Raw genomic sequence first — 25,625 nt, 5'->3', positions numbered from 1 at the left:
GGTGAGGCCACCTAGCAGTCAACCTTTCACTGAGGCGGTGTTAATGGAGAAGCAGGCCGGGCCAGCAGCCACAGCAGGCCTCCCCCCGCCCCCGGATGCCCAGTGGCCTGTGGCGTGCAGCAGGCGCGGGATGCGCGCCTCTCTGTTTTTCATCACCGTCTCCCCGTGCGTGCCCAGCAGTCCAGATGTAGTGAAATTAAATAGCTTCCCCGCCTCTGCCAAGGACCTCTTCCCATCCGATGGAGCTGGTGTTTCCTCCGTGTGGTGACAGACTTGACAGGGAGCCGCAGAGCCTTCAGGACTGCCACCGTGGCCCGTGCCCCACCAGTGCGGATGTCACCAGGGTGGAAATGCCAAGAGCAGTGTGGAGGCGCTGAGAGTTGGCCTCTGTTCACACCATCTGTCAGCCGGAGAGACAGCAAGGGAAGGTGGTGACCCTGGCTGGTTGCACAGGCCGAGGTGACACCTGATGGGTGAGGTCATAAAAAGCTAGTAATGCTGGCTCTGGCAGTAAGAGACCTTGCCGCCTAGCCCAGCCCTCCGTGGTGACTGGCCTCAGGGTTCTGGCGATAACATTTGGGCTCAGTGGCTCTGCTTCCAGCTCGCTCTGTCCTGTCCCTCGTTCCCATGTGTGTCTGTCAAGGTGACTGCTCCCGTTGCCTTTGGCAGTGTCTGTCCCCAAGCCCACCCTTCCCTCCGTGGAGAACCAGCAGAGACGGAGATTGGCACCTCACTGGCTCCCATGTAGCTCACGCTCCCCGGATGTTTTAGGGCTCGGGCTTCATCTGCCACGCTCACCCCCGGCGTCCTCAGACAGCGCTTAACCCGTATAGCTGTTCAGGGGAGCCCTGCAAGCCCTCCGCTTCAACCAGTCACCGAGCCCAGGGTGATTGTGTCTGCGTGGCGTGTCTCTTTGGCAGCATTGGTTCAGGCCAGCAATGCAGCTGCTGCATCGGGGTTTGCAGCACCGGGCTGCCACACGCGGGGTCCTGTGGCGGAGGCTCCTCCGGCAGATATTCCGAGTCAGGTGAGCACCGGGTTGCTAATCGTTGCCTTCTTTTCACTACAGATGGTGCGCAGGGTCCTGGAGGCCCGAGTGAACTTGAATGGGCAGCATGGATGACTGGCACAGAGCGTTCACCCGGAACACACTTGTCCCTCCTCACCCGCTGAGAGCACGCCAGCTTGGGAAGGAGTCCACAGCGTTCCAGTGCGTCTTGAAGTGGCTCGATGGGCCGCTGATCAAGCAGGTAATGAGATTTTTCCCGTTGATCGTCAGATGCTGCTGTCTGAGATGAGGCTTCCGGTTAACACCGATTCTCACCCACCTCCTTGGGCCTCATCGCTGTGCCCGTTACCTTGGGCTTGGCGGTACTCAAAGGACACAGAGTGTGGGCATTGGCCACTGGGTCACTTGAGCGACCGTTTCTACCCACAGTGCCACAGTGGGGACTCCCGGGTAGTCCGACTTCTGGGCTGTTTCTGAGCCAGGGTGTAGGAGGATGCCTTGTGTGTGGCATCCTTCAGTTTATGATGGGCAGAGTGCTGCTCCGGGAAGCCTTTGTGCTTGGATGCCCCCAGCCGTTTGAACCCCCGAGGCCAGTGTCTGCGTCTCTGCACGCGGCGTCCGTGCCCCTTCCGGTTTCCCGTGTGAGCTAGTGTGGCCAGGCAGGGATGTCCCGTGTGGTCTGTGTCCTTCTGAAGCACTTGGCCCGCAGGGATGTCCAAGAAGGAGCCAGCCCTGCTGGTGAGCAGGCGGTGCTTCTTTGGGTGACGATGTGATGGGACTCACACATCCCGTTGCTAGCTGTCACCCCGTACAGTCCCGGGCCCTCTGGAGGGCTTCCTGTGTTTGCTGCAGGGGTAGGTACCAAGGTGTCCGCTGAGCCTCACCTGTACTGATTCACTCTCCCTCAGCCCTGTGAGGGGGCTCCAACGTCACCCCCATTTCACAGAAGCTGAGCAGAACCTGCAGGAGGGAAGCCAGCTCTTCGGAGCTACTTATTTCCCATTGGCCCTGGGCCGCTCCCTGTCAGGGCTGGCTCTGGCTGCCCTACCTGAAAATTTACACCCTTTTCTCTCCTAGACGGTTCATGAGCGTCCCCCCCACCCCCTTCTTGGTTTGAGAAAACTAATTTACAGAGTTTGAAACGTGCAAGGAACACAAAGACAGTGAATTATCAACAGTGTCCTATCTCAGATGCCACCAGGATTGTCTGGCTTCTGTATGACACTTCGTGAAGTCTCAGCAATACAATAAATGTGCCTGTATGTATTTTCATTCTACGTGCGTGTCTGTATGAGCCTGTGTGCCCCATTTGTGTGCAGGTGCCTGTGGAGGCCAGCAGAGGGCATCAGGTCCCCCGTACTGGAGTTAGGGGCAGTTGGGAGCCACCAGATATGGGTGCTGGGCCTCTGTAAGAGCCATCCCTCTGCTCCTGTTATTATTATTGTTATTATTATTGAAACAGGGTCTCATTCTGTAGCCAAGAATGGCCTCAAGCTCCTTATCTTTTGCCTCAAATTCTTGAGTGTTGAGACACAGGCACATGCTATCACACCTGGCTCATTTTCCTCCTTTAACTGTTAATGGCTACTCCTGCTCACCCCAGCTACTCCTGCTAACCCCAGCTACTCCTGCTCACCCCGGCTACTCCTGCTCACCCTGACTCACCCTGGCTACTGCTGTTCACTCTGGCTACTCCTATTCACCCCAGCTACTACTCCTCACCCCGGCTACTCCTGCTCACACTGGCTACTCCTGCTCACCCCAGCTACTCCTGCTAACCCTGACTGCTACCCACCTTGGCTCCTGCTCAGTCTGCTGTTTCTGTGTATCCTGGCTCCCACCAGGGTCGCCTCCTGCAAAACCCAGCTCCTGCTCAGCCTGCTGAGGTCCCACAGGCTCCACGGTGTAGACAATTACTAGGATGTTGCTGAGTTCGGGAGATGATCACCACTGAAAAGGCTTCTTAAACAGCTGCCGACAGAGCGGGCAGGCCTTACATGGAGGTCTGTGCTGGGCCCCAGGGAGGCCCAGAGTCACAGGGAAGGCCTGAGCAGACTGAACAGCTGGGGACTGTCCAGCTTGTATAACTGTGGTGATCTCTGCGGTAGAGGGAACATTCGGGGTGGCCAGGGTTCTGTCCTGGTAGGTTTGCCCATCACAAATGCTCTGAGAGCCAAGGCTGTGGCCATCTCTGAGAACTGGTCCATGTGGGAGGGCAAGGAACATTCTAGTCAGGGATTGTGCAATTGCCAGAGGTTCCAGGACACATAAAGAGAAACTACCGTAAAGTAGGGAAAAACTGAGCTCCTCTTTCCAGTCCCCGAGAATCCCAGCTCTGTTGCCCCAGGGACTGGTGGTGTGCTGCCGCCTCTGCTGGGCTCCCTGTCCCCAGGCCCCCACATCCCCACAGTCTCTCAGTTCTCGGCCCAGCTGCTGTCTTCTGGGAGCCCCTTTCCTTTATGGAAAGCCTTAGGCATTTTCTTCCTCTCTGTTCCTCTTGGGTCCTTGGTGCCTAGAACTGTGCCCAGCAGAGTGGAGACAGAACAGGTGGTAAGGGAAGGTTTGTTGGATGGACGAAGGAGAGAAGGGCAGAGAACCCTGTCGGCATGGACTTACCATGGCTGCACTTAACATCGTCCCCAACGGCCTAAGTCGGAGGACGGTGATTACCCAACACAACAGACACGTCCCAGAATCAGCCTCAGGCACGGCTTGATCCAGGGGTTCACATGAGACAGCCTGGACTCAGCCTTCTCGGTCCCGTTTGCTAACAAGCTGGCTGCCAGCAGCCCCAGGTCTGTGTCTGGCTGACATGCCTGGCCTCTGGTGTCCTAGTGCCTTTGGATATGACTTGAATTCATGCCATCTGAGGGCATTTCAGGGTTCTCATTGGCCCGAGCAGGCTGAGCACCATGGTTTGTACCTCCACCAAGACCAGTTGCTGTGGAGACAGGCCAAGGCCAAAAGGAAATCGAGTTGCCGGTAGCTGACTATGGGGTAGCACTGGGGTGGCCCAGAGCCCCCCAGAGGGTTCCCACAGTGACACTGGGGTGACCCAGAGCCCACCAGAGGGTTCCCACAGTGACACTGGGGTGACCCAGAGCCCACCAGAGGGTTCCCACAGTGACATTGGGGTGACCCAGAGCCCCCCGGAGAGTTCTCACAGTGACACTCGGTGACTCTTCAGGACTTCTTTTCTGGTGTCTCCTAGGGAATTCTAGACATGTTGACAGAGCTTGAATGCCACCTGCGAGTGTCTCTCTTCGATGTCACCTACAGACACTTCTTCGGGAGGACATGGAAAACCACGGTGAAACCCACCAATCAACCGTCCAGGCAGCCGCCCAGGATCATCTTCAATGAGGTGGGTTCTGGTGGCTGTGGGCAGGGACTGCCTTATGGTAAGGGTGTAGGTGTGCTGGGTTCTGCTGTGGGCAGCCCAGACGGTGGGGCCTGGGCACACACATCTCAGACCCCTAGGCGTGGCCTGGAGGAGCAGGCACGCTGTTGCAAAGCTTGTCTTAGTGGTGGGACGCTGTTTATCGTCTCTTAAGGCCAGCCAGGTAGACGTGCTTACGATGGTTTGCAGGGGTGTGGGGGTCCCACCCCCTTCAGACAGCCTCTGGGATCTTGGGACAGTGAAGTCACCGATTTCAACTGATGGTGTGTTAGCTTTCATCACCATGGCAAAATTCCTGGGGAACAACAGCAGCATAAGCCTGTGTTTTATTAGAGTTTTCAGTTCATAGACCTTGGCCCTGGCTGCTTCTGGTCCGACGGTGAGGCAGAGCGTCGTGGCAGGGATGCGTGGCCACACCTGTCCTCTCATGGCGAAAGGGGGTGGAGAGAGAATGCCTGGTCTCGTGGGCTCACTCTCCCGTCTTTGTGTCTGGACTTTGAGTCTACGGGATAGCATCACCTACGTTCTGAGCGGGCCATCTCCCTGTGGCTCAGCGGCACTCACCTTTCCTAATGCCACGGCCATTCAACACAGCTCCCCGTGTTGTGGTGACCCCCAGCCATGGAGTTATTTGCGTAGCTGCTTCATAACTGTAATTTTGCTACCGTTACGAATCTCAGTGTAAACGCCTGCGTTTTCCAGTGGTCTTAGGTGACCCCCGTGAGAGGATCCTTTGGCCCCCAAACAGGTCGCGACCAGAGGTTGAGAGCCGCTGCCGTAGTTAGCCCTGTCTGGAGGTGAGCTTTGCCGGTCTAGATAATTCTCATTTCACTCAAGTCAAGAGCGACTTGCCCGCTTGAAAGGCGGCAGAACGTGGACTCAGATGGGTGTTTCTGCCCTCAGACTTGGCAGTAGCATGGTCTGGCCCATGTTCCCAGGGAGGAGGGATGCTCCCAGCAAGGCAGGGCCCAGTGAGGGCCAGGGGAGCTGGGGGCTGGTGTGGTTGGTAGTGGTGAGTTGGGCGGACAGGGGCCTTTCCCATGCTGTTCCATTCATGGCCACCAGGGGGCAGTGAGGAACCCAGGTTTGAAGACTCAGGAGCTGTTCCGTCTTTAGCAGGTGACCTGGGTGACTGTTGCTACCATGGCTGACCGTGGAGGGGACCATGGCTGTTCCGAGCTGCTACTCTGGCCACTTACTTAGTCCCCGCGGCTCCTTTTCCGCCGTGGCTGCTCTCGCCATAGCCGGCACCGAGCCTCAGGCTGGCGATGGACTTGCTGCCCTCTGACCTTGGCTGTCATCCAGCCGCATGTATGATTCTGCGTGACTTGGCATGGCTCATTCTGGGGCTTCCCAGGCTAGACATGGGTAGCGGAAGGAGATAACGGCCCCAGAGGTGAGAGGATTAAGCAAAGCCTTGGCAGAAAATCCATGTCACGGGTCCTGGGAGTGTGTCTGACGTGATCTCATCAGGTGGTTTATGCAAATTGTCTCGGAAGAGTCTGCCAGGCCAGCGTGCCAGCAACAGGAGTCCGTGTTGTAAATCGTGTACGTGGCTCTGTGTGACCCCTCGAGGGCCGACTCAGCACAGGCGGCGAGTGGCCTTGTGACTTTGGCACTGCGGTAGAGGTCTGCCCTCCGTCTCATGGCAGGGCTGCAGCCCCGTAGGGATGGATGGGCGGCTGTTTTGGTGTGTCCGTGTCTGTCCTTCCGTCCATCCGTGTGTGTGTGTGTGTGTGTGTGTGTGTGTGTGTGTGTGTGTGTGTGTGTGTGTGGTGTCCGTCCCGCCCCCGTGTGCAGAGGCACACGGAAACCTTGTGTGGTGACCTGTCTCTGTGATGAACGGTGATGGTGGCCGTGATAACATGCCTTCTGGGGGGGGGGTGTTCTGCCGAGGACCAGGCACGGCTTGGAAGCACATTCTTTTTTTTTTTTTATTTATTGTGTGTACAGTCTTCTGCCTGCATGACAGCAGAGGGCTCCGGATCTCATTCAAGGTGGTTGTGAGCCACCATGTGGTTGCCGGGAATTGAACTCAGGACCTCTGGAAGAACAGTCAGTGAGGGAAGCACATTCTTGTATCTCATCCTTGTCCTCCTCTTGTGGAGGGCAGCGACCCCGAGTCCTCGTTTTAAAGGGGAGGAAGCAGATGCGCTTGCCCACCAGGATGCGCAACTCTTGGCGGTGAGGCTTAGCGGTGAGCCTGTGATCTAGGCATAGCAGGGCTCTGGGCCACCAACCAGCCTTCCCTGCAGCCGGCACAGAGACTGCTGGTTTCTGGAGGTCCAGATACACGCCCTTCCCCCTCCTCGGCCCCGTTTCAGCGCTGCATTTAGAGATGGCCCTACTGCACATGTGCTCTGCTCTGCGTTGGTGACGCCGACTTGGACCAGCACGGTATCCAGGTTGCCAGTCAGAAAGCAGGGGCTTCCATCTCCAGTCTCGGGAGTCACAGAGGGGTGGCCCCTGTTGAACACCCAGTGGCCGTGAGAGGCAGTTCTCTGATGCAGCTCATGTCCGTGCCTTGGGTCTGACATTGTGTCACCCTGGGGTTCAGTTGTCCCCGAAGCCCAGATACACTCAGATCTCACTGCCCCTGCTGGCCAGGTGTTCTGAGCCCTGACACAGACCTTTTGCCCAGGAAATCCAAGATTCAGCTTCGTTCCTGGGCTTGGTCACCCATGCGGGTGGGAGCCACATCAACTCAGCCTGGCTGCGGTCTCCATCTGCCTTTGGTTGAGGCTGTGCATTGGGAGTCAGTGAAATGGAGAGTGTGGTGGCCTGGGCTGCGGTCCTGAGGGAGAGGCCTGAGCTGCGGTCCTGAGGGAGATGCCTGAGCTTGCGGTCCTGAGGGAGAGGCCTGAGCTTGTGGTCCTGAGGGAGATGCCTGAGCTTGCGGTCCTGAGGGAGAGGCCTGAGCTGCGGTCCTGAGGGAGAGGCCTGAGCTGCGGTCCTGAGGGAGATGCCTGGGCTGTGGTCCTGAGGGAGAGGCCTGAGCTCTGGTCCTGAGGGAGAGGCCTGAGCTCTGGTCCTGAGGGAGAGGCCTGAGCTGCGGTCCTGAGGGAGATGCCTGGGCTGTGGTCCTGAGGGAGAGGCCTGAGCTTGAGGTCCTGAGGGAGAGGCCTGAGCTGCGGTCCTGAGGGAGATCCCTGAGCTCTGGTCCTGAGGGAGAGGCCTGAGCTCTGGTCCTGAGGGAGAGGCCTGAGCTTGAGGTCCTGAGGGAGAGGCCTGAGCTGCGGTCCTGAGGGAGAGGCCTGAGCTTGCGGTCCTGAGGGAGAGGCCTGAGCTTGAGGTCCTGAGGGAGATGTCTGGGCTGTGGTCCTGAGGGAGAGGCCTGAGCTGCGGTCCTGAGGGAGAGGCCTGAGCTGCGGTCCTGAGGGAGAGGCCTGAGCTTGCGGTCCTGAGGGAGAGGCCTGGGCTCTGGTCCTGAGGGAGAGGCCTGAGCTTGAGGTCCTGAGGGAGATGTCTGGGCTGTGGTCCTGAGGGAGAGGCCTGAGCTGCGGTCCTGAGGGAGATCCCTGAGCTCTGGTCCTGAGGGAGATGTCTGGGCTGTGGTCCTGAGGGAGAGGCCTGAGCTTGCGGTCCTGAGGGAGAGGCCTGAGCTGCGGTCCTGAGGGAGAGGCCTGAGCTGCGGTCCTGAGGGAGATCCCTGAGCTCTGGTCCTGAGGGAGATGTCTGAGCTGCGGTCCTGAGGGAGAGGCCTGAGCTGCGGTCCTGAGGGAGAGGCCTGAGCTGCGGTCCTGAGGGAGAGGCCTGAGCTGCGGTCCTGAGGGAGAGGCCTGAGCTGCGGTCCTGAGGGAGAGGCCTGAGCTGCGGTCCTGAGGGAGAGGCCTGAGCTTGTGGTCCTGAGGGAGATGCCTGAGCTTGCGGTCCTGAGGGAGAGGCCTGAGCTGCGGTCCTGAGGGAGAGGCCTGAGCTGCGGTCCTGAGGGAGATGCCTGGGCTGTGGTCCTGAGGGAGAGGCCTGAGCTCTGGTCCTGAGGGAGAGGCCTGAGCTGCGGTCCTGAGGGAGAGGCCTGAGCTGCGGTCCTGAGGGAGAGGCCTGAGCTGCGGTCCTGAGGGAGATGCTTTCTTGCCCTGGCTCTCCCCACCTTGCTGCTATGCTCACTGCCAGCAGCAGAGGCCACTGGTGGCCCAGTGACGAAGCCCGTCCGACAGCCGTCAGTATCTCTTCATGCCAGCTTCCTCCTGTCTGCTGACACCACAGTACGAAAGAGATCGTGTCCAGTTAAATCACGGGACGTTCCCTTTGCTCTGTGCGGTGCGTGCCTGCACCTGGGCTGTACGAGGTTGACATGCTCTGGGCGGGGACTCTGCGTGTGCTGTGGTTGTGGTCACTGACTGTCCGGTTGCTCCGGCCACACGCCTGTCAGGACAGATGGCTTAGAGGCTGCTCGCCTGTCGGAGGTGAGACGTGCGAGGTACTCTCCCCATCCGTCATGGCCCAGGCAGGTCTGCCGTGGGGTTCAGGAGCTGCCGGTAGCAGGGGGCTGTACTCGGGGCTGCTGTGGCTGTGTGGTCTCTGTGCGGCTGGTAGATTGACTGGGCATGCTCTGATGTACTGAGATGGCTCTCTCTCTCTCTCTCTCTCTCTCTATATATATATATATATACATATATATATATATGTATATATGCATGTGACTGGATGTGATGGAGGGGATGCCGTCTCAGAACTGCAGTCAGCTCTACCTCAGAAAAGACTCATGTCTTGGTAAACAGTGACTTTGCACTGGTCCCTGGTCCCTGGTCCCCTCCATTCTGCACTCCAAGACCTTCCCCAGTGGAGAGGAATTGCTTTTTCGCTTCCTTTCAGACACCTGATCATTCAGCCTCTAGGAAATATCTTTTAGGAAGTCATCCTGGTGACCACAGTACAGCACACTCCACGTTTCTCCTGAGGCGGACATAACTCCCCTCAGATTGTTTCCTTGGATATCCGGGACTCTCCACACACACAGCTCCACCCAGAGCAGAGACCGCTCCCCCATTGCATACCAGCCCAGGCGTCGAGAAAGCGGCAGGGCGATTCCCTGCCCTTCATAGAGACAGGTGATTTCAGATCCAGTGTGGCGAGACCAGAGTCCTGATGGCTCCCACTCCTCAGAGTAAACAGAGCCGTGCAGGGACAGGGCACCGACAGAGGAACCCCGATACCCCCGGACCCCTGTTTCATCAGACCCGACCCAGACCAGACACTCCACTCTCTCAGGCTTGCTGCCTCTCACGGGTCCTCGGGGCAACCCCTGGAGAACTGCTTCTGCCCCCCTGCAGGTCGGAAGTGCCCACTCCTAGGGCCAGCCTAAGGTGTGGCCGGTACAAGCAGCGTCCATCGGCTGTTGCCAAGGTTGGATTTTCACTGTATGGGGAGTGACCCGTCAGTCACCGGGTTGATTGCTCTGTTCTCTGGTGTCTCTTTCTTTGTCAGGGTGATGGCGTTGGATCACCCTCGTTTGTAAGTTAGCCGAGGAATTGCTTTCCACCTGGAGTGAGGGCCAGCTTTGGGCCCAGTTGCTGGGTTTGTTGCGGCTTGCACGTGGGACAAAGCCAGAGTTTCAGGAAGGCCACTCAGCTCTGACCTTGAAGTCATGTGCGTGCCGTGTGCAGAGACGTGCGTGCCATGTGCAGAGACGTGTACCTTGGGTGTGAGTCAAGTGGTTTCGAGCAGTTGCCCGCGAGGCAGGGCGGGTTCACTGGGTAGATGATGTTTGAGCCCCCACTGCACCCGAGTCTGCACGGGAGCCGCACATACAGAGACCGGCAAGCTCCCGTGTAATCTTCCAGCCAGGGTTCAAGTTCACGTTGCCCCTCTAGATCTGAGTTTCCCAGCCTTAGAACCACTCACGCGGACGGCTGGGCCTCCTGGTCTGTGCTGAGATGGTGCGCGCCTGACCCCACCCGCTGTGACGCCTTCCCGAAAGCGTCAGCTTCCGACTTCGGAACCGAGCCTGTGAATGTCTTAGGGGACAGTGGGGTGCACACTGCGTGCACACTGGTCAGCTTGGGGTGCTCGGTGTTGATGGCCATTGGCCGGGAAACCTGAGCCCAGCCCGAGGCAGTCAGTTCACGGAAGCTTCGGGAGACGTTCCTGGATTGCTTTCCCCGAAGATCCTGCATGAAAGACTTATTATTGTTGGTGTGCATGTGTGTACATGTGTTTGTGTGGTGTGTGCATGTGTGTACACATGTATGCATATGTGTTTGTGTGTATGCGCACATGTGTACATGTGTGTGGTTTGTGTGTGTGTATGGTGTGCGTGTGTGTGCATGTGTAGACATATGTGTGCGTGTGTCTGTTGCACAGTGGTAATGGGAGGGTGGGGTGCCCAGCCCTGTCACTCCCCCCCTTCCTTGATGCTTGTTTTTGGCTAGGCTGACCAGTCAGCCTACAGGTTCTCCTTCCACCGCCACCATCCCCTCGGTGTCCACCCCCAGCCCGGAGGTGACAGCTTTTTTTTTCACCTAGGTGCGGGGGATGGGAACTCAGGGCTTCGTGCTCGCATGGCTAGCAGCCGGACGCACCGGGCCACCTCCCCAGCCTCTGGTGGCTTGGTTTGAACCACTTCTTTGCAAGACGCTGGTTTGATTTTTCTCAGCTCTCTGCCGGTCCTGGGAGGGGGGGGGCGTGTGTGGAGCAGGTCGACCTAGCTGTCAGCAGAGCCTGCCAAGTACAGCTTCTTAGAAGAGGCAACACTGTCAGAGCCGGTTTCAATTCTGCCGTTGTGGGCAAGGAATGGAAACCCGGCCCCTAGGCAGTGGCGTGTGCTTTTGAAGATGAAGGCATCAGGACAGACTCCCTGAGATGATTTATTAATCTGTTTACCCCGCCAGGGAGGCGGTGCGCACGAGAGAGCTGTTGGCGGTGACTTTCTTCATGGGGGGATTTGATGGGCCTGACTCAAGACTTTTTAATCAGGCCGTTTTAGTTGACACGCAGAGTTTTGTCCTCAAAATGTTCGGCGTGTTGTTAATTAAATCGCCCTGGCTTGGAGGACTGTTCACAGGTGTCACTCAGTTGTGTGCTGTCTGGGATTTTTCCGGAGCCTTTCGCATGCTGGACAGCTGCGGTGGTCGGGGGTGGGTGTGCGCTCCTAGGCGCAGGTGATCCAGACAGACAGAGCGGAGCTGAGCATGTGTCCGTGTGTCCGTCCCTGGGGGGCCTTTGCTTCCCCCAGCTCCTCGGAGCTTTCCGTTCCTGAGCAATGCAAGCATTTCCGTAGCTGCCCCCTTTTTTCCCAGTGATTGGCAGTGACGGCAAGACCTAAGTGGCATAGCACGCTTGTCCTTGCTTTTCTTTCCTTTTGCTTGGACTTGCCCCCACTGGTCCCATTGCTCAGGTGCGGCAGTTTCAAGGTGACCTCCAAGCTGGGAAGTGCCCACTGTTTCCTGTGAGAATTTAAGTCTTTGTTTTACTTCCGAAAGAGAAAGGGCCGTGTCCATAAAACCAGTGCGCGGAGGTGTAAACACACAGGTGAGGCAGTGTCAGGCCCAACGGCCCAGCAGGCTCTGCAAACAGCGCCGAGTCCAGGAACCTGACGCATATGTCTGTCTCCGTCCAGCCACCTGTCAGCTCTAAGTGGTCATTATTTCATCATTCTGCAATAAAAGATAATAGAATAACGATTTATAGTTCGTGGCTGATGTTTTAATGCATCCCTCCGTTATCCTGGCTGACAGTCCGTGATTACAGTAACCACTTTCTGGGTGACACCATGGTAATGACTCCTTAATAGGAGTGTTAGCCCAAATTTCAATCACATGCCACTGGCCGGCCTGGGCCCTGCCTGGCACTGTCTGCGGGGGCGTCTTTGTGCTCAGCTGGGGCCTAGACGCCCAGACACTGAAAGGTGGTGGCGTGTGGAAGCCAGTTCAGGGCTGCTCCCCAGGGTGTGGACACCAGGCTCCATGGGTGGCAAGTCCAACCCCTAGCGGCACCTCTGTCTCTCACGCTCGTGCTTTGGTCAGTTAGAACCGAAAATAAGCGCACCGAGCCAGGTGTGTGTGTGTGTGTGTGTGTGTGTGTGTGTGTGTGTGTGTGTGTGTGTGTGCGCGCGCACGTGAGTGTGAGCAGTTTGTGAGCATGCACTCTCCTGTCAGAGGCAAATGGATTCGCCTCAACTGTCCTGTGTCATTCCCTTGCAAGCCCTCACCCACCCAGGGGCCAGATTTCCTGTCTGCACTCTGGAACTAGGAATGCTATAAACGGAGGACCTTTTCACAAGAGATTTACTGCCATCTGCTAGGCTCCAGAAATCTTTTAATGAAAAGATGTCAAGCCGTACTTGGTGGTGCAAGCCTGGTCTTTGGCACTTGGGAACTGGGGACACGGAGGCAGGAGGATCAGGAGTCAGCTGCATCGTCAGTTTGCAGTCAGCAGGGGCTGCTGGGACTTCTGTCTCAAAAAGCAAACAGAACAAACAAACAAACAAACAAACAAACGGGAGAGATGTCAGTTAACAGGCCTTAACCGAGTTCAGTTACCACACCCACGGCTCACAGACGTCTGTGCCTCCTGTCCAGGGGACTGGGCTCCCTCTTGTGGCGTCTCTGGGCACCTGCACTTGCATGCACCCGCCTCCCCCACCCCTCCCCAAACACACGACTGAAAATAAAATCTTAAAAAGAAGTCCTTACCTGTGCTTCTAAAGGCTTAAGTACCCACCCCCACCCCCACCAGATCTCAGTCAATTTTCACTGTGAAAGGTGCTGGCTGTCAGCTGTGGATCCTGTCTTAGTTCAGAGAACGCTAAGAGTTCTTGGTTGAAGCACACTTAGTTTGGATGGGACTTCACAAAACAAATGCATCAGGCGGGGTGAGAGTCAGCATGCCAGGCAGTGACTCAACGTTTCTATGCTGTGTGCTGGCTGAGGTTGGGGTTGACTGTGCCCAGCAGTGGTGTGTGTGTGTGTGTGTGTGGTGTTTATGTGTGTGTTTTGTGTGTGTGGAATGCATAGACATATGTGTGTACACGTATTTGTGTGGTTGTACACATTGCCTGAGTGCATTTGGCAGCCTTGGGTTGATTTTGGGAGTGTGACTTGGTCAGTTTGAACCCCAAACAAGTACGTTGAACTGAACGAGGGAGTGACGATGGCTGGGTCCCTCAGCCCCGAGTCTTGTTTTCGGGATCCCAGTTCTGCTTTTCAGGGCTGGAACTGCAAGCGGGGCCGTCACACTGCTTGCTCGGTGTTCCCATGGGTTTCTGGGGTGCGGGCTCCACTCCCCCAGCTTGCGCCTCCCCAGCCCGTGCAGGTGCGGCGAGGAGAGTGCCTGCTCCTTGCCCGTGCTGCTCCTTGCCTGTCGTCGCCCTCCCCCCCCCCCCCCAGCCACCTCTGCCTTCTCTCCCGCAGCCTTTCTACTTCCACACGACCCTGAACCACCCGAACATCGTGGCTGTGGTAGAAGTGGTCGCTGAAGGCAGGAAGAGGGATGGCACCCTGCAGGCGCTGTCCTGTGGGTTTGGAGTTCTTCACATCTTTGCCACCAAAGCAGAGTCTCCCACCTCTGCTGCTCAGGATAAACGGTACCTTTACCTCTCCTGCTCCTCTTCCTCCTCGTCTTCCTCTTCCTCCTCCCCCTCCTCCTCCTCTCCTCTTCCTTCTCCTCCTCCTCCCCCTGCTCCTCCTCCTTCTTCCCCTCCTCCTCCTCTCCCCCTTCTCCTCCTCTTCCTCCTCCTCTCCTCCTCTTCCTCCTCCTTCTCCTCCACCTCCCTCTTCCTCCTCTCTCTCTCTCTCTCTCTCTCTCTCTCGATTTAATTATTTTTCATTTTATGTCTGCAAGAATGTCTGTATAACACATATGTGTGTCTGGTGCTAATTCTAAGTTAGCCAAAGAGTTGTTCTTTTCTGCGAAGCAAGAACCAGCTTTGTGTGAGTGTTGGGCTGGATGCGGTGTGTACACGGGCCCCAGGCCTGACCCGTCGCCTGCATTGTGTGGGATTTCAGGCAGGCCTACCCCCTCGCCTGTGCAGGAGAGGCACCTGTGTGACGTTAACCCTGTAGTAGTCATCACTCAGCAGGCGACAGTCATGTGCCTGCTGCACACCAGGCTGTTCAGAAGCTGGACATACAGAGACGGATAAACTCCGTGGAATCCTTCCAACCAGGATTCGAGTTCACACCTCTTGATCTGAGTTTCTCGGTGTCGGAGCCGCTCACTCAGGCCTGATCATTCTTCTCTGTGGACACATTATGTGCACTCAGGCCTGGTCATTCTTCTCTGTGGACACATTATGTGCACTCAGGCCTGGTCATTCTTCTCTGTGGACACATTATGTGCACTCAGGCCTGGTCATTCTTCTCTGTGGACACATTATGTGCACTCAGGCCTGGTCATTCTTCTCTGTGGACACATTATGTGCACTGTAGGATTTTTGGCAGGGCCCCTGGCCTCCACGAGCAGATGCCAGGATCTGTCTCTGCTCAGTGTGTTAACTACGTTTACCCTGCAGACATTGCCAGACACATGCACGGGAATGCCATGCCTAGATGGAGACGTGACTCCAGGGAGGGGGCTGGATACTGTCTTCCTGGGACTTCTCAGTTAGGCTATTTCTGTTGCTTTCTAGCTTAAACTATTATTATTATTATTGTGTGTGTGTGTGTGTGTGTGTGTGTGTGTGTGTGTGTGTGTGTGTGTGTGTGTACCCTTAGAGGCCAGAAGAGGGTGTCAGATCCCTTGGAGCCGGAGTTATAGGTGGTCGTGAGCCTCCCGACGTGGGTGCTGGGAATGGATCCCAGCCTCTCTGGAGGAGCAGCGAGTACCGTTAGCTACTTAGCCATCTCTCCATCCCATTTTCTAGCTTCTTGCTCCTTGGGCTGCGGGTCTGTGGGGCGTGTGTTTCATGACATGGCGGGCCGGCTCCGGCCTCAGCCACCTCTGTTTGTGCAGCAGATGTGACCAGCAACGTTTAAGAGGCTCCAGGAGGGCTGGGTCCCAGGAACTGTCCTGGTCATGAGATGTGGGCGGTTGACACGCTTCCTGGTTCTGTCTCCTAGGTTGAGGCTGTATCACGGCACCCCCAGGGCCCTGCTGCATCCACTTCTGCAGGATCCCATAGAACGTAAGAGCCTGACGTCATTCCGTGGGAAAGCAGGCCCTCTCCACTCATGGCGTTTGCTCTCAACTCCTGGGTCTTAGTCTCTGACTGGAAATAGTCTCGGTTGTAGCCCACGCCTGGTGCTCCTCCCCACAGAGAGCAAACACATGACACCCATGGACAGCTGTAGCCTGCAGTACACCCTGAAGCCACACCCACCTCTGGAGCCAGCCTTCCACCTGCTCCCCGAGAATCTCCTGGTGTCTGGTCTCCAGCTGATCCCCGGCCTCCTGCCTCCTCACGGGGACACGGGTAAGCTGCCCTTGGATCTCGCCACTGGCTCAAACCCGGGAGGACCTGGGTCCGTCCTGACAGGTGATGGTGGCAGGGCTGCCCAAGTGTTCGTAGTAGCTCAGCGGTGTGGCCTGGTGGTGTGGTGGGCGAGGGGGTGACAGTGACAGCCATCACCCAGCCCCACCCTGAAGAGCGTCATAGCCTCTTTCTCTGAGCAGTGCTGTCGCATCCACGCTTCCTGTCTCCGTGGCTGTGCCGGGAAAACCACTGGATCCCACCCCTCTCCCTCCCGGTTGCAACATCAGTGCCCTGTCACGATCCCTTCTTGGTCGCACTGAAGTACCTATAAGAAAGTCGACCGCTGTGAGCATTTTTAAGTGGGCTGTTCAGGGGGCGCTAGCATCTTTACATCGTAAAGATTTGAAGCCACGCCAGCAATCCTTATTCAGTAAATACAGGAAGTCTAGACATTCTCCCGTCCACACCTGACCCTGTGGAGAAAGCCACCGTGTCCCTGAGCCTCTGGTTTCTTTGCTGTGTAGTCTCTTCGGTACAGTGGCGGAGCTGCTCTCCCCCAGCCTCAGCCCCCTGAGCCACACTCGAGACTCAGGCACTTCCTCCAGAGCCTGCAGAGTCAGGCACAAGACATGGCCCAGAGATGGTTTCTCCACAGGGATTCCCAAACCTGCCCAGCCTCCTTCGTCCTTTATGTCTGTTCTACAATGTTCTATCCCCTGCCACTGTGGCTTTTGTGCTTGGGGTCATCTTCCTTGCCTCTGTGCCGAGCAGGGTCGTGGTGTGGTTATGGCCATGTCGCTGGGCCCTGACGGGTTGGGTTTGGTCATGGGACCATACGTCCTTCCCTGCCCAGCCCCCTTCCCGGAGTACCGGGCAGGGCACCGCCACCATCCCAGCTCCCTAGCAACTCCCTGCCTTCTCCTGTGTTGTTGCCACGCGGCGTTGGGTGTGCCGCTCTAGGATGATCCCTCCAAAGGAGCTGGCCGTCTCCCACCGTTGCCGTGGCCGTGCTGTGGTAGAGAGGCCACACTGTAGCTTTGTCCTCAGGATGGGCTCCGGCCACAGCAAGTGTGGGTCTCCCTTCTGTCACAGCCACGCTTGTAACAAGGCTGCTGGCTTGCTCGGCTCTGGAAGGTGTCCCTTGACCACGGTGCATCCAGCGGGCTCCCCGCTTTTAGGTTCTCTCTGTACCCGCCACCCGCTCACTGAAATGGCTTTTCAGCCCTGCAGCTGGGGCTCACGGTATTTCCCCGTCGTCCCTGGCATGTGCTTGCCCACACGGTGAAGCTTCTCGGGTAAGGCAGTACAGGAGACACTTCCTGCCTACCTGAGGACTTGGTCAAGGCCACCAGCCACTGGGGATGGCCCCCTGTTGCTAGAGTGGCCTCTGGTGAGCCACCAGAGATTCCCGAGCCCTGTAGTCTCTTCTGAATGACAGTAGTCCTCCGGGATTGGCCGTTTTGGTCTTTGTCATGTGTCTACATACACCAGTCCTTCCCAGGAGCAGAGGTGGGGTGTGTGCTGATGGGACATTCACAGGGGGTCCTTGGAGGGCTTGGCAGGACGGCCCTCTGTGGGAACTTGGCTCCCCACTGCTGTGTGTGTGTGCCGTGCCGCGGGGGTGGGGTGGGGAGGTGGGGGGGGTGGCAGGGGTGCTGCCCACTCATGCAGAGATAAAGAACTGAACAGCTTGAGAGGCCAGGCGGGTGTGTGTGTGTGTGTGTGTGTGTGTGTGTGTGTGTGTGTGTGTGTGTGTGTGAGAGAGAGAGAGAGAGCTGGTTCAGGGCCACAGGGAGAGTTGGGGTCCATTCCGAGCTCAGTTCCCGAGCCCTCCCTCATTTCAGTCGCACTCCTAAAACGTCACCTGCTTCTGCCCTTCTCCTGTGGGCTCTGGTTACCGGCCTTCGGGTGGTCTGGCGAGTGGTGAGACACGCTCCTGTCACGGCTGCAGCAACTCTGTTCAGCTCCTCGCTGTGCTCTGTGCTGTTAAGCTCTGGCAGCGAGGGCCTGTTCCCTGCAACTGGCCTGTGCCAGGCCTCTGCTGGCCCGTGCTGCTGGACATTGGGGCGTAGCCTCTGGTGTGGCCCTCTCCTCCCCACCCCCATCCTGCCTCCCTTGTAGCCTGCTTGAGCTTGGTTTCTCTCCTTTCTCATTGCGGATCCTGGGCAGCCTGTCTTTCTCCACCGTGGCCTTCCCCTGCTTGCACGGAAGCCTGGGCAAAGCCAGGCGGGCTGCTTGTCTTTCGTTATTGTGCCCAATTGTTGAACATCGGAATGTCCCATGGCACGGAGCCGACCCACCATCTGCCCGAGGCAGGGCAAGCCTTTCGAGGGCAAGGGGGACGGTGAGTTCCCTTCCTGTTTCTGTACCAGCAGATAATGCAGATGCAGAGTTGGGGTCAGCACTGTGACAAGACGGGCACTAGGCCGATCCCCGTCAGAACGCGTATGCACACTTACACATGTGCAGACACATGCTCACACGTATATGCACATGCAGCGTACCCGTGTGCACACCAGCACGTGAGTGCGTCTCCATCGACATTCTCCACTAGGAGGTTCAGTGGCATCAGACGCACTCGTGTTGCTGTGAGGCAGCGTGCCGTTGCCTCCCGAGTCCTTGGTGGAGCTGACACGGACGCTTGCTCCACACGGCTGACCCTCTAGCAGGAGGCTGGCCACCGTGCTCTTCCGATGGCCTCCTCAGCACCAAGTGTTAGCTTGGCTCTTTCCACCTCTCCCCTCCATCCATCCCTCCCCCCTCTCTTCCTCCTCTCCGTTCCTCCCAGCAGGAGTGAGTCTAGGCTGGCCCTCGCCACCACCACACCCAGCCAACTCCCTTTGTGTCTTTGAAACTGGTTCCTAAGACCCCCCCCAGCCTTCTGTCTCAGTGCCCGGGTGATCACAGAGAGCATGCGAGGATGTAGAGATGGGAGCTGATGGGCGGGGACGGCAACCGTGAAGCTCAGGAGCCGTAGGGCTGTGAGAATCGCTTGGCTGCCTCCTTCTGAGGACCTGAGGGAGACCTCCCTAGCACACTCGAATCCTGCCCTCAGTGTGGACCCTGAGCCCTGTCCTGGGGCTAGCCTCACCTCCCCTGTCCCCAGGAAGTCCCAGGAGGTGCTTCTGGGTCAGGACAGAGGGTTTTCTCGTGGTACCGGTTGGCACGCCTCCTCCAGTGTCTGTACCACGCTCACGCACATTCCTGGGTGAGCTTGGTTGAGCCCACCTTGCCCTGCAGAGAGGTTCCAACGTGCTGTCTGAGCGGCTCTTGCCTGCAGGTCCCGGTCTCTGTGCCCGAGACTGGTGGGAGCGCGGTGTGTGGCTTCTGCTTCCCCCACGAGGACAACCTGAGCTCTCTTCCCACTCCAGGTGACGCCCTGCGGAAGCCTCGCTTCCAGAAGCCCACCACATGGCACTTAGACGACCTCTTCTTCACCCTGTACCCCTCCCTGGAGAAGTTCGAGGAGGAGCTTCTGGGACTGCTCATCAGCGACCACTTCCGGGAGGTACCTCACGCCCCACCCTGCTGCAGCTCAGCCTGAACAGGGACCGTGCCTGTGCTCCCGCCCTGGGATGCCTTCCTGCAGATCTGTGCGTGGCCTTCACCCGGGGTCAGGCCTCTCCTGAAGTCACGGCTTTACTTTCTCCCACACCTGCCTCCCGGGGGCAGCTGGTCCTCTTCTCTGTTCAGGGATGTCCTCTGTCCCCTCGTCCCCTCTTGGGATCGTCTGCCCCGTAAAGATGAGCCGTTTGTTCACCGCACCACGTGACGTGTTTAGTTAATGGTGCTTGACGTAAGCTGTTCAAGTGGGTGGCTCCGCTGGTTCCATTCTATTATTGACTATTATTATTAATTAGTTATTATTATTATTAATTAGTTATTATTATTATTAATTAGTTATTATTATTATTAATTAGTTATTATTATTATTATTATTGGTTTTTCCAGGCAGGGTTTCTCTGTATAGTTTTGGAGGTTGTCCTGGAACTCGCTCTGTAGACCAGGCTGGCCTCGAACGCACAGAGATCCGCCTGCCTCTGCCTCCCGATTGCTGGGATTAAAGGCGTGCGCCACCACCGCCAGGCCATTAGTTAGTTACTAATGAGGTGTATATATGGATGAGGGCGACTCATTGGCTCTTGTTCCCTACGGTAGGTAAGCATAGGGCTGAGCCAGGGTCAAGAGGGACCCACTTTCTTCCTGCAGCTCCTGCTGCCTTCTTACTTTGCAGAGCTGGTTGAGGGAGTTAAGGCGTAACAACAGTCTCGTAGATGCTGTGGAGGAATTCTTACTGCCTTGCTGTCCTTTTCCACATGTCTCCGCTGTTTTTGTTTTTGTTAACCGAGGACTAGCAGGCCGAGATGTGGAGGTTGCTGTATAATGAGGATTGTCAGCTGAGCTGTCTGTTTCCGTGCATGCTGCCTGGGGAACGCCACTCTGCTTGGGATATACCCAGTGTGCCCGTGGCCAGTGGTCACGCTCAGTGTCACTCCTCCTGGGAGTTTTGTAGACCCCGCCTTGGCCCACCCAGTCTTCTCTGGCCACTCCCTCCCCGGCCACGTAGGACTCTTTCTCTGTACCCCGCGTTTCTTGTAGGGGGTCGGCCTGCTGGATGGCGGCAGCCTAGAGGTCCTGGAGAGGCGCCTGCACGTCTGTGTCCACAATGGCCTGGGCTTCGTGCACCGGCCGCAGGTTGTCGTGCTTGTACCTGAGATGGACGTGGCCTTGACGCGCTCGGCCAGCTTCAGCAGGAGAGTCAGCGCCTCTTCCAGGAGCAGGTATCTCCCCGTGCCAGGAGCCCGAGGTGAAGTGAAAATGCTGGGCGCGCAGTGGGGCTTGCCCTGTGGGTGCCCCCTCCCGCCCCGCCCCATCCCCTCTTCCCTTTCGCTCAGCCACACCTGTCAGGCAAAACCTCAGGGTTGGACACTTAGGGAAAAAAGCCCCTGTTTTTGCTGTGACAAATTTGGTGCTAGAGCTTTAGAAGCTTCCAGCTGAGGGTCTGAAGAGCCCCTTGCACCCCGTCTGGACGGCCCCCGGGGTTTCTTTTTCCAAAAGCTTCCCGTCCTACTCTGTGTTGGATCCCATGTGCCACGGCCCGTTGCAGACATCGCTGTAGGGTGTGCAGGGGTCAGGGGTCGTGCCGGGGCTTAGTGCTGGGAAGGACCCTCCCACGCCTCTGTGGCCGGCTGCTCGCAGTGACTTGACTGCTCCCCTGCAGGCTGCCTCTGCAAGACTAAAGTTGCTGCTAGTGGTAAACTCAGTGAACACCGTAGGCCGAGCAGAGCAGACTCTCTGTGTCCTGGAGTCCCTGGGCTGCGGCTGCTCACCGTGGTGAGGGGACCCAGGTGGGACGGGAGCCCGTGCTCCAACACCTCCTGGCTTGTGTCTCCAACCAGCTCTGGAAACCAGGCTCTAGTTTTGAGAAGCCGCTTTACGCCTCCCGGAGATGGTCAGCCACCCGGCGTTCGCCATCGTCTTCCAGCTGGAGTACGTGTTCAGCAGCCCGTCACGGGCGGACGGCAGCGTGAGTCTCCCTTTCGTATCCGCCTTCACACGGTTAGCTTTGTGCTGCGGGGTGGGGGCGGGGTGGGGGGACCTGGCGGGCACTGGTGTCTCTTCTGCGGTAAAAGCCTTGGTGACAGCACGGCCCGCGGGGCAAGGAAACGGTCTCGTCCCGCCCTCATCGTCTCCCCGAGGATCGGACATTCTGTGACGGTAGGGACATGGCCCAGGAAAGCGTCACGCATCATAGCGGCCCTGATTCATAATTATCGAGCCGGTAATTACCTTGAGAAATGAGGCCATTTTACTCTATTTTTCATTTGCTATGGGGTGTAGTGAAGCTTGAGTCTGCGTGAGTGATAAACGGCTTTTTATAGTGAACTTCACGTGTGCCTACGTCTTAATGAAGAGTAAGAATTTGTAGCTTTGGTTGAGAGAAGCGCAGTGGGGAGACAGCGTACATGTGGGCGCCGTCCCTGGGAAACCGATCACGCTGTCCTTAGGATTCAGTTTCTGCTCGGAAAAGGCCGGATCATTTAACAGCTGAAGCAACGGAAGGCCGACGGGACACGGCGGCAAGGGCCTTCCTTGCGGGGCCAGTCTTCCGAGGAAGCAAGTTGAGTCCAGGGCGGGGAGGGGTTGGGGCCCACCTGCCCACTGTACTGCCGATCCCTGCCGCGGCAGAGCCCTGACCTCCATGTCTTGTGCTCTCACCAGGCCTTCCCGAGGTCAGCCTCAGGTCCTGGTCGCTTCAGCGGACAGTTTATCCCCTGCTGCCTTGTTTACCCCACAGTGCTTTACCTGAAATGTGCTGTGCAGGTGCTCATGGGCGTGGGGCATCGTGGACCCGCTGTGGGAGAACCGGGCCTGTGGGGCGCGACCTCAGCACTTAGGGGGCGGAGGCGGGGGAGGGGAGCAGATGTTCAGGGCCGTCTTCAGCTGTGTACACGTTTCTGGCCAGTGCTGCCCTTGGAGGTGTCATCTTCAGTTACTCACCCGGGATGCGAACTCCTTGCTTCCTGTCCTTGGTTCTCCGGATGTGTGGGTATCCGGGGGTGTGTGCGTGTCTGGGTCCACATGTGAAGTTTGCGACAGGAATCTTTCTCGATTGCTCCTCATCCATCTTACTTACCTAGCAGAGTCTGTCACTGAACCCAGAGCTCAGCAGTCCTGACTACTCTAACCAGCCGGCCTGGCCTGGGGACCCTCTGTCTCTGCTTCCCAGGTGCTGGGATAACTTGTGTCCCCGTGCCTGCCCGTGCCTTCGCGTGGCTTCTGGGGATACGAGCTCCCGTCCTTACGCTTGCTCAGCAAACGCTTCCTCTGGAGCCATCTCCCCACCCTCTGAATATATTCTCTTTTTTTTTCCCTTTGGAAAACTGGCACACAGACAGGGGTGCAGACCAGTGTGTGATGATCCTCGTGTCCCATCACCGGCCTCGTGTTTGCCGCTCTGGGCCCGTCTGTTCTCTACTCGAGAGCACATGTGATCCTTCTATCATTTTCTGTAAATGGCTGGTGGCCATCCCCGAAGATAGACTCAGCTCCTCACGGCGGGTGCCACCACTGCCTGGAAGGGTCAGCCGGGAGGGATGCTTCCCAGCTCATCCCCGAGGTCATTGAAAGCGACGCCTTGCTCTAGTAGTAAGATTCCCGCATAGCATCCTCACTCAAGCCAAGCCTCCCCCCCCATTTTCTCGCCGTTTGGTGGACATGTTCCCATGGTGGCTTTGCAGGGTTTGCTTGTCCCGTGTGCCAGGTTTCTGGCTTGGAGTTGTGCTTCAGAGCCGTAATCCCCTTTTGTGAAGAGTGAATCTTCAAATGGCCCATCTGGATAGGAGGGAGACCGTCTGGGTCAGGGAGAGCACCGGCTGAAAGTTGAATCCATTTCATTCCCCAGCCTCGAGCACTTGCTCATTATTAACAAACAAACAAACAAACAAACAAACAAACTGGGAGGTGTACCCGTTGCTAAGTGTCTCACTCTTTAGCCATAGCAACCGAATGCCTTGTCACTGTATTTTGTCTTTGGGAATAGACTGGATTTCGAGTTGCCCAAGAGGCTGTGCCCGGGGAGACTGCTTCCTTGTCAGGACTCAGGGGACGGTGTACCTTGACAGTCCCCAAGGAGCTGCCTCTTTGCAAAGCTGTTAATGTGTGCAGCCATGGTCCCCAGAACGTTTGCCAACCGACTGAATGATGGGCACACTCCCCAAAGCCTCAGAGTGGGTGAGGGCCCAGCTATAGATTCCCAGGCAGACCCTCCTGTCGTGTGCTCATTCAAGGTAACCGCTTCCCTAGGCTTGTAGGTGTGAAAACGTTGCTCTGAGTGGTGTCACATGACAAGACAGTCCCCTGCCCCAAATCGCTAAGAAGTTAGGTTCTAACTTGTTATTTATGTATTTACTGGTGTTCTTTGGTTTAACACAGACTCAAGTGCTCGCCATGTGTGGTGCTGGTCTGTAGGCAGGGCCGTCTCCTGGGAGACCTTTGTAGCGTTGGCTGGCTTCTGACTTGAGGGTACCCATCACGGTGGGAAAGGCGTTGTGATGGCGGTGGCTTCAGGAGTGTGACATTGCTCACTCGCATTGATGGACCAGGAAGCTGAGGTCGGGGTGGGGGCTGTATGTGCAGTCAGATGCCTCCCCCTTTTTTTATCCAGTCTTGACCCCAGCCGGCGGGCGTGTGCTGCCACATTCAGGGCAGGCCTCCTCATTGCCCAGTTAACCCATTGGAACAGTGTGCCACGGTATCTTCTCAATTTCATTTGTGACTCTGTGTGCGCGCGCGCGCGTGTGTGTGTGTGTGTGTGTGGCGTGCTTGCTTGTGTGTATGTTTACATATGTGTGCTCCCGTGTGTGGGGGCCTGAGATTGGTGTCTGGAGTCTCCCTTGAGCATTTTCCACTTTATCCTGCGAGGCAGAGTTTCTCAAGCAAGCCTCGAGCTTACTGTCTTAGGGTTCCTGTTGCTGTGATGAAACATGGCGACCATAGCAACTTGGAGAGGAAAGGGTTTATTCAGCTCACATTCCGACATCACTCACCGTTTGTCACTGAAGGAAGTCAGGACAGGAACTCAAACAGGGCAGGAACCTGGAGGCAGGGGCTGAGGCAGAGGCCATGGAGGGTGCTGTGTACTGGCTCTTTATGGCTTCCTCAGTCACTTCCTTACAGAACCCAGAAACAAAGGCCCAGGGTGGCCTCTCCACCACATCAATCACTAATCAAGGAAACACCCTACAGCCTGACCTTAAGGAGTCATTTTCTCCAGTGATGTCTCCTTCTCTCAGATGGCTCTAGCTTACGGCAAGCTGACATAAAGCTGGCCAGCACACTCACCAGTGTCTAGCTAGCTAGCCATCTTGCTGCTGGGATGTCTCCGCCTTCTGAAGACAGGCCTCCACATTTACCCCTATTTATGTGGTTCCTGGGGATCCGAACCCCTGTCCTCTTCCCTCTGTAGCAGCCCTCTCCCCAGCCGCTCTTCCTGTATTTTTTTTTTGACTTTTTGTGGCTACAAAAGTGGATTTTGACTGCTTCCTACTAGATGTCCTCACAGGTGTTTGCTTTCCAAGCTGCTGTTGTGCGTATGGCGTTTCCCGTCCTTCAGACCTGATGGAACTGCAGTGCTTGCGTGGACGGTTGCTGTGTTAACAGGTGGCCTGCTCTCCACACAGCGTCTTCGCGCACTGTGCACCTTTCCCTAGGTTAGGCTCTGCGTCCGGGGGTGGCGGGGTGTGTGGGGGTGGGGAGGGAGTCGAGCCGCTGGTCCCTGGGGCCCCACGGGGACACCGCTGCAGAAGCAGAGCTCCGCGTCTCATACCAAACCCTCCTTCCTGTCTCGGTCTCCTACGTCTGCCCACTTGGGACTCTTCTGTCCATCCTCGTGTTCACTTCCTGTTTAGCCGGTACCGCCCGAGTGAGAGTTCCCGTCTCCCACAGCCCCCGCCCGCCCGGGATGGCTTCCTGCTCGTGCCTCCGGTGGACTGGTTTCCGGTACCAGGGGTGAAGTTCTTGTCCTCGGGGTGCTGCCTCAGCAGGCCTCTGATGCTGGGGTTTCTCTGCTTGCCAGGTCCCGCTGCCACTTCAGCCCCCAAATAAGCACACGCAGACTTATGTTAATTACTAAACTGTGAGCCGATGGCTAGGGCTTCTTCCTGGCTAGCTCTGCCCTAGTTATTAACCCCTTAATGTAAACCTATGTATTTCCACGTGGTCTTGGGTTACCGGAGAATGCCCGGACCTGTTACCCCTTTGATGGCTACATGGAGCCTCTTTCTGGTCTCTCTCTGCCTACCTTTCCCAGAATTCTCCTTGTCTCCTAGTCCCGCCTATCTTCCTGCCTCTCTATTGGCCAAACA

General features: G+C 57.1%; 1 protein-coding gene across 1 annotated transcript in view; it reads left to right on the top strand.

The window, feature by feature from the left end:
* Nucleotides 1-25,625, top strand: part of Nphp4 (nephrocystin 4) — an 82,075-nt gene that overhangs the window by 5,435 nt on the left and 51,015 nt on the right. Inside the window, 9 exon segments of the mRNA XM_005079263.4 lie at nt 1,070-1,250; nt 4,221-4,373; nt 13,760-13,932; nt 15,407-15,471; nt 15,604-15,759; nt 19,131-19,267; nt 20,359-20,540; nt 21,159-21,192; nt 21,194-21,286. Coding sequence (XP_005079320.1) covers nt 1,107-1,250; nt 4,221-4,373; nt 13,760-13,932; nt 15,407-15,471; nt 15,604-15,759; nt 19,131-19,267; nt 20,359-20,540; nt 21,159-21,192; nt 21,194-21,286 — 1,137 coding nt within the window. The 5' untranslated portion in view covers nt 1,070-1,106.

Source organism: Mesocricetus auratus, unplaced genomic scaffold, assembly GCF_017639785.1.
Source record: "Mesocricetus auratus isolate SY011 unplaced genomic scaffold, BCM_Maur_2.0 Super-Scaffold_100042, whole genome shotgun sequence".
NCBI classification, from domain to species: domain Eukaryota; kingdom Metazoa; phylum Chordata; class Mammalia; order Rodentia; family Cricetidae; genus Mesocricetus; species Mesocricetus auratus.
The sequence above is the reverse complement of the archived record's forward strand: the minus strand, read 5'-3'. Positions and strand labels throughout refer to the sequence as shown.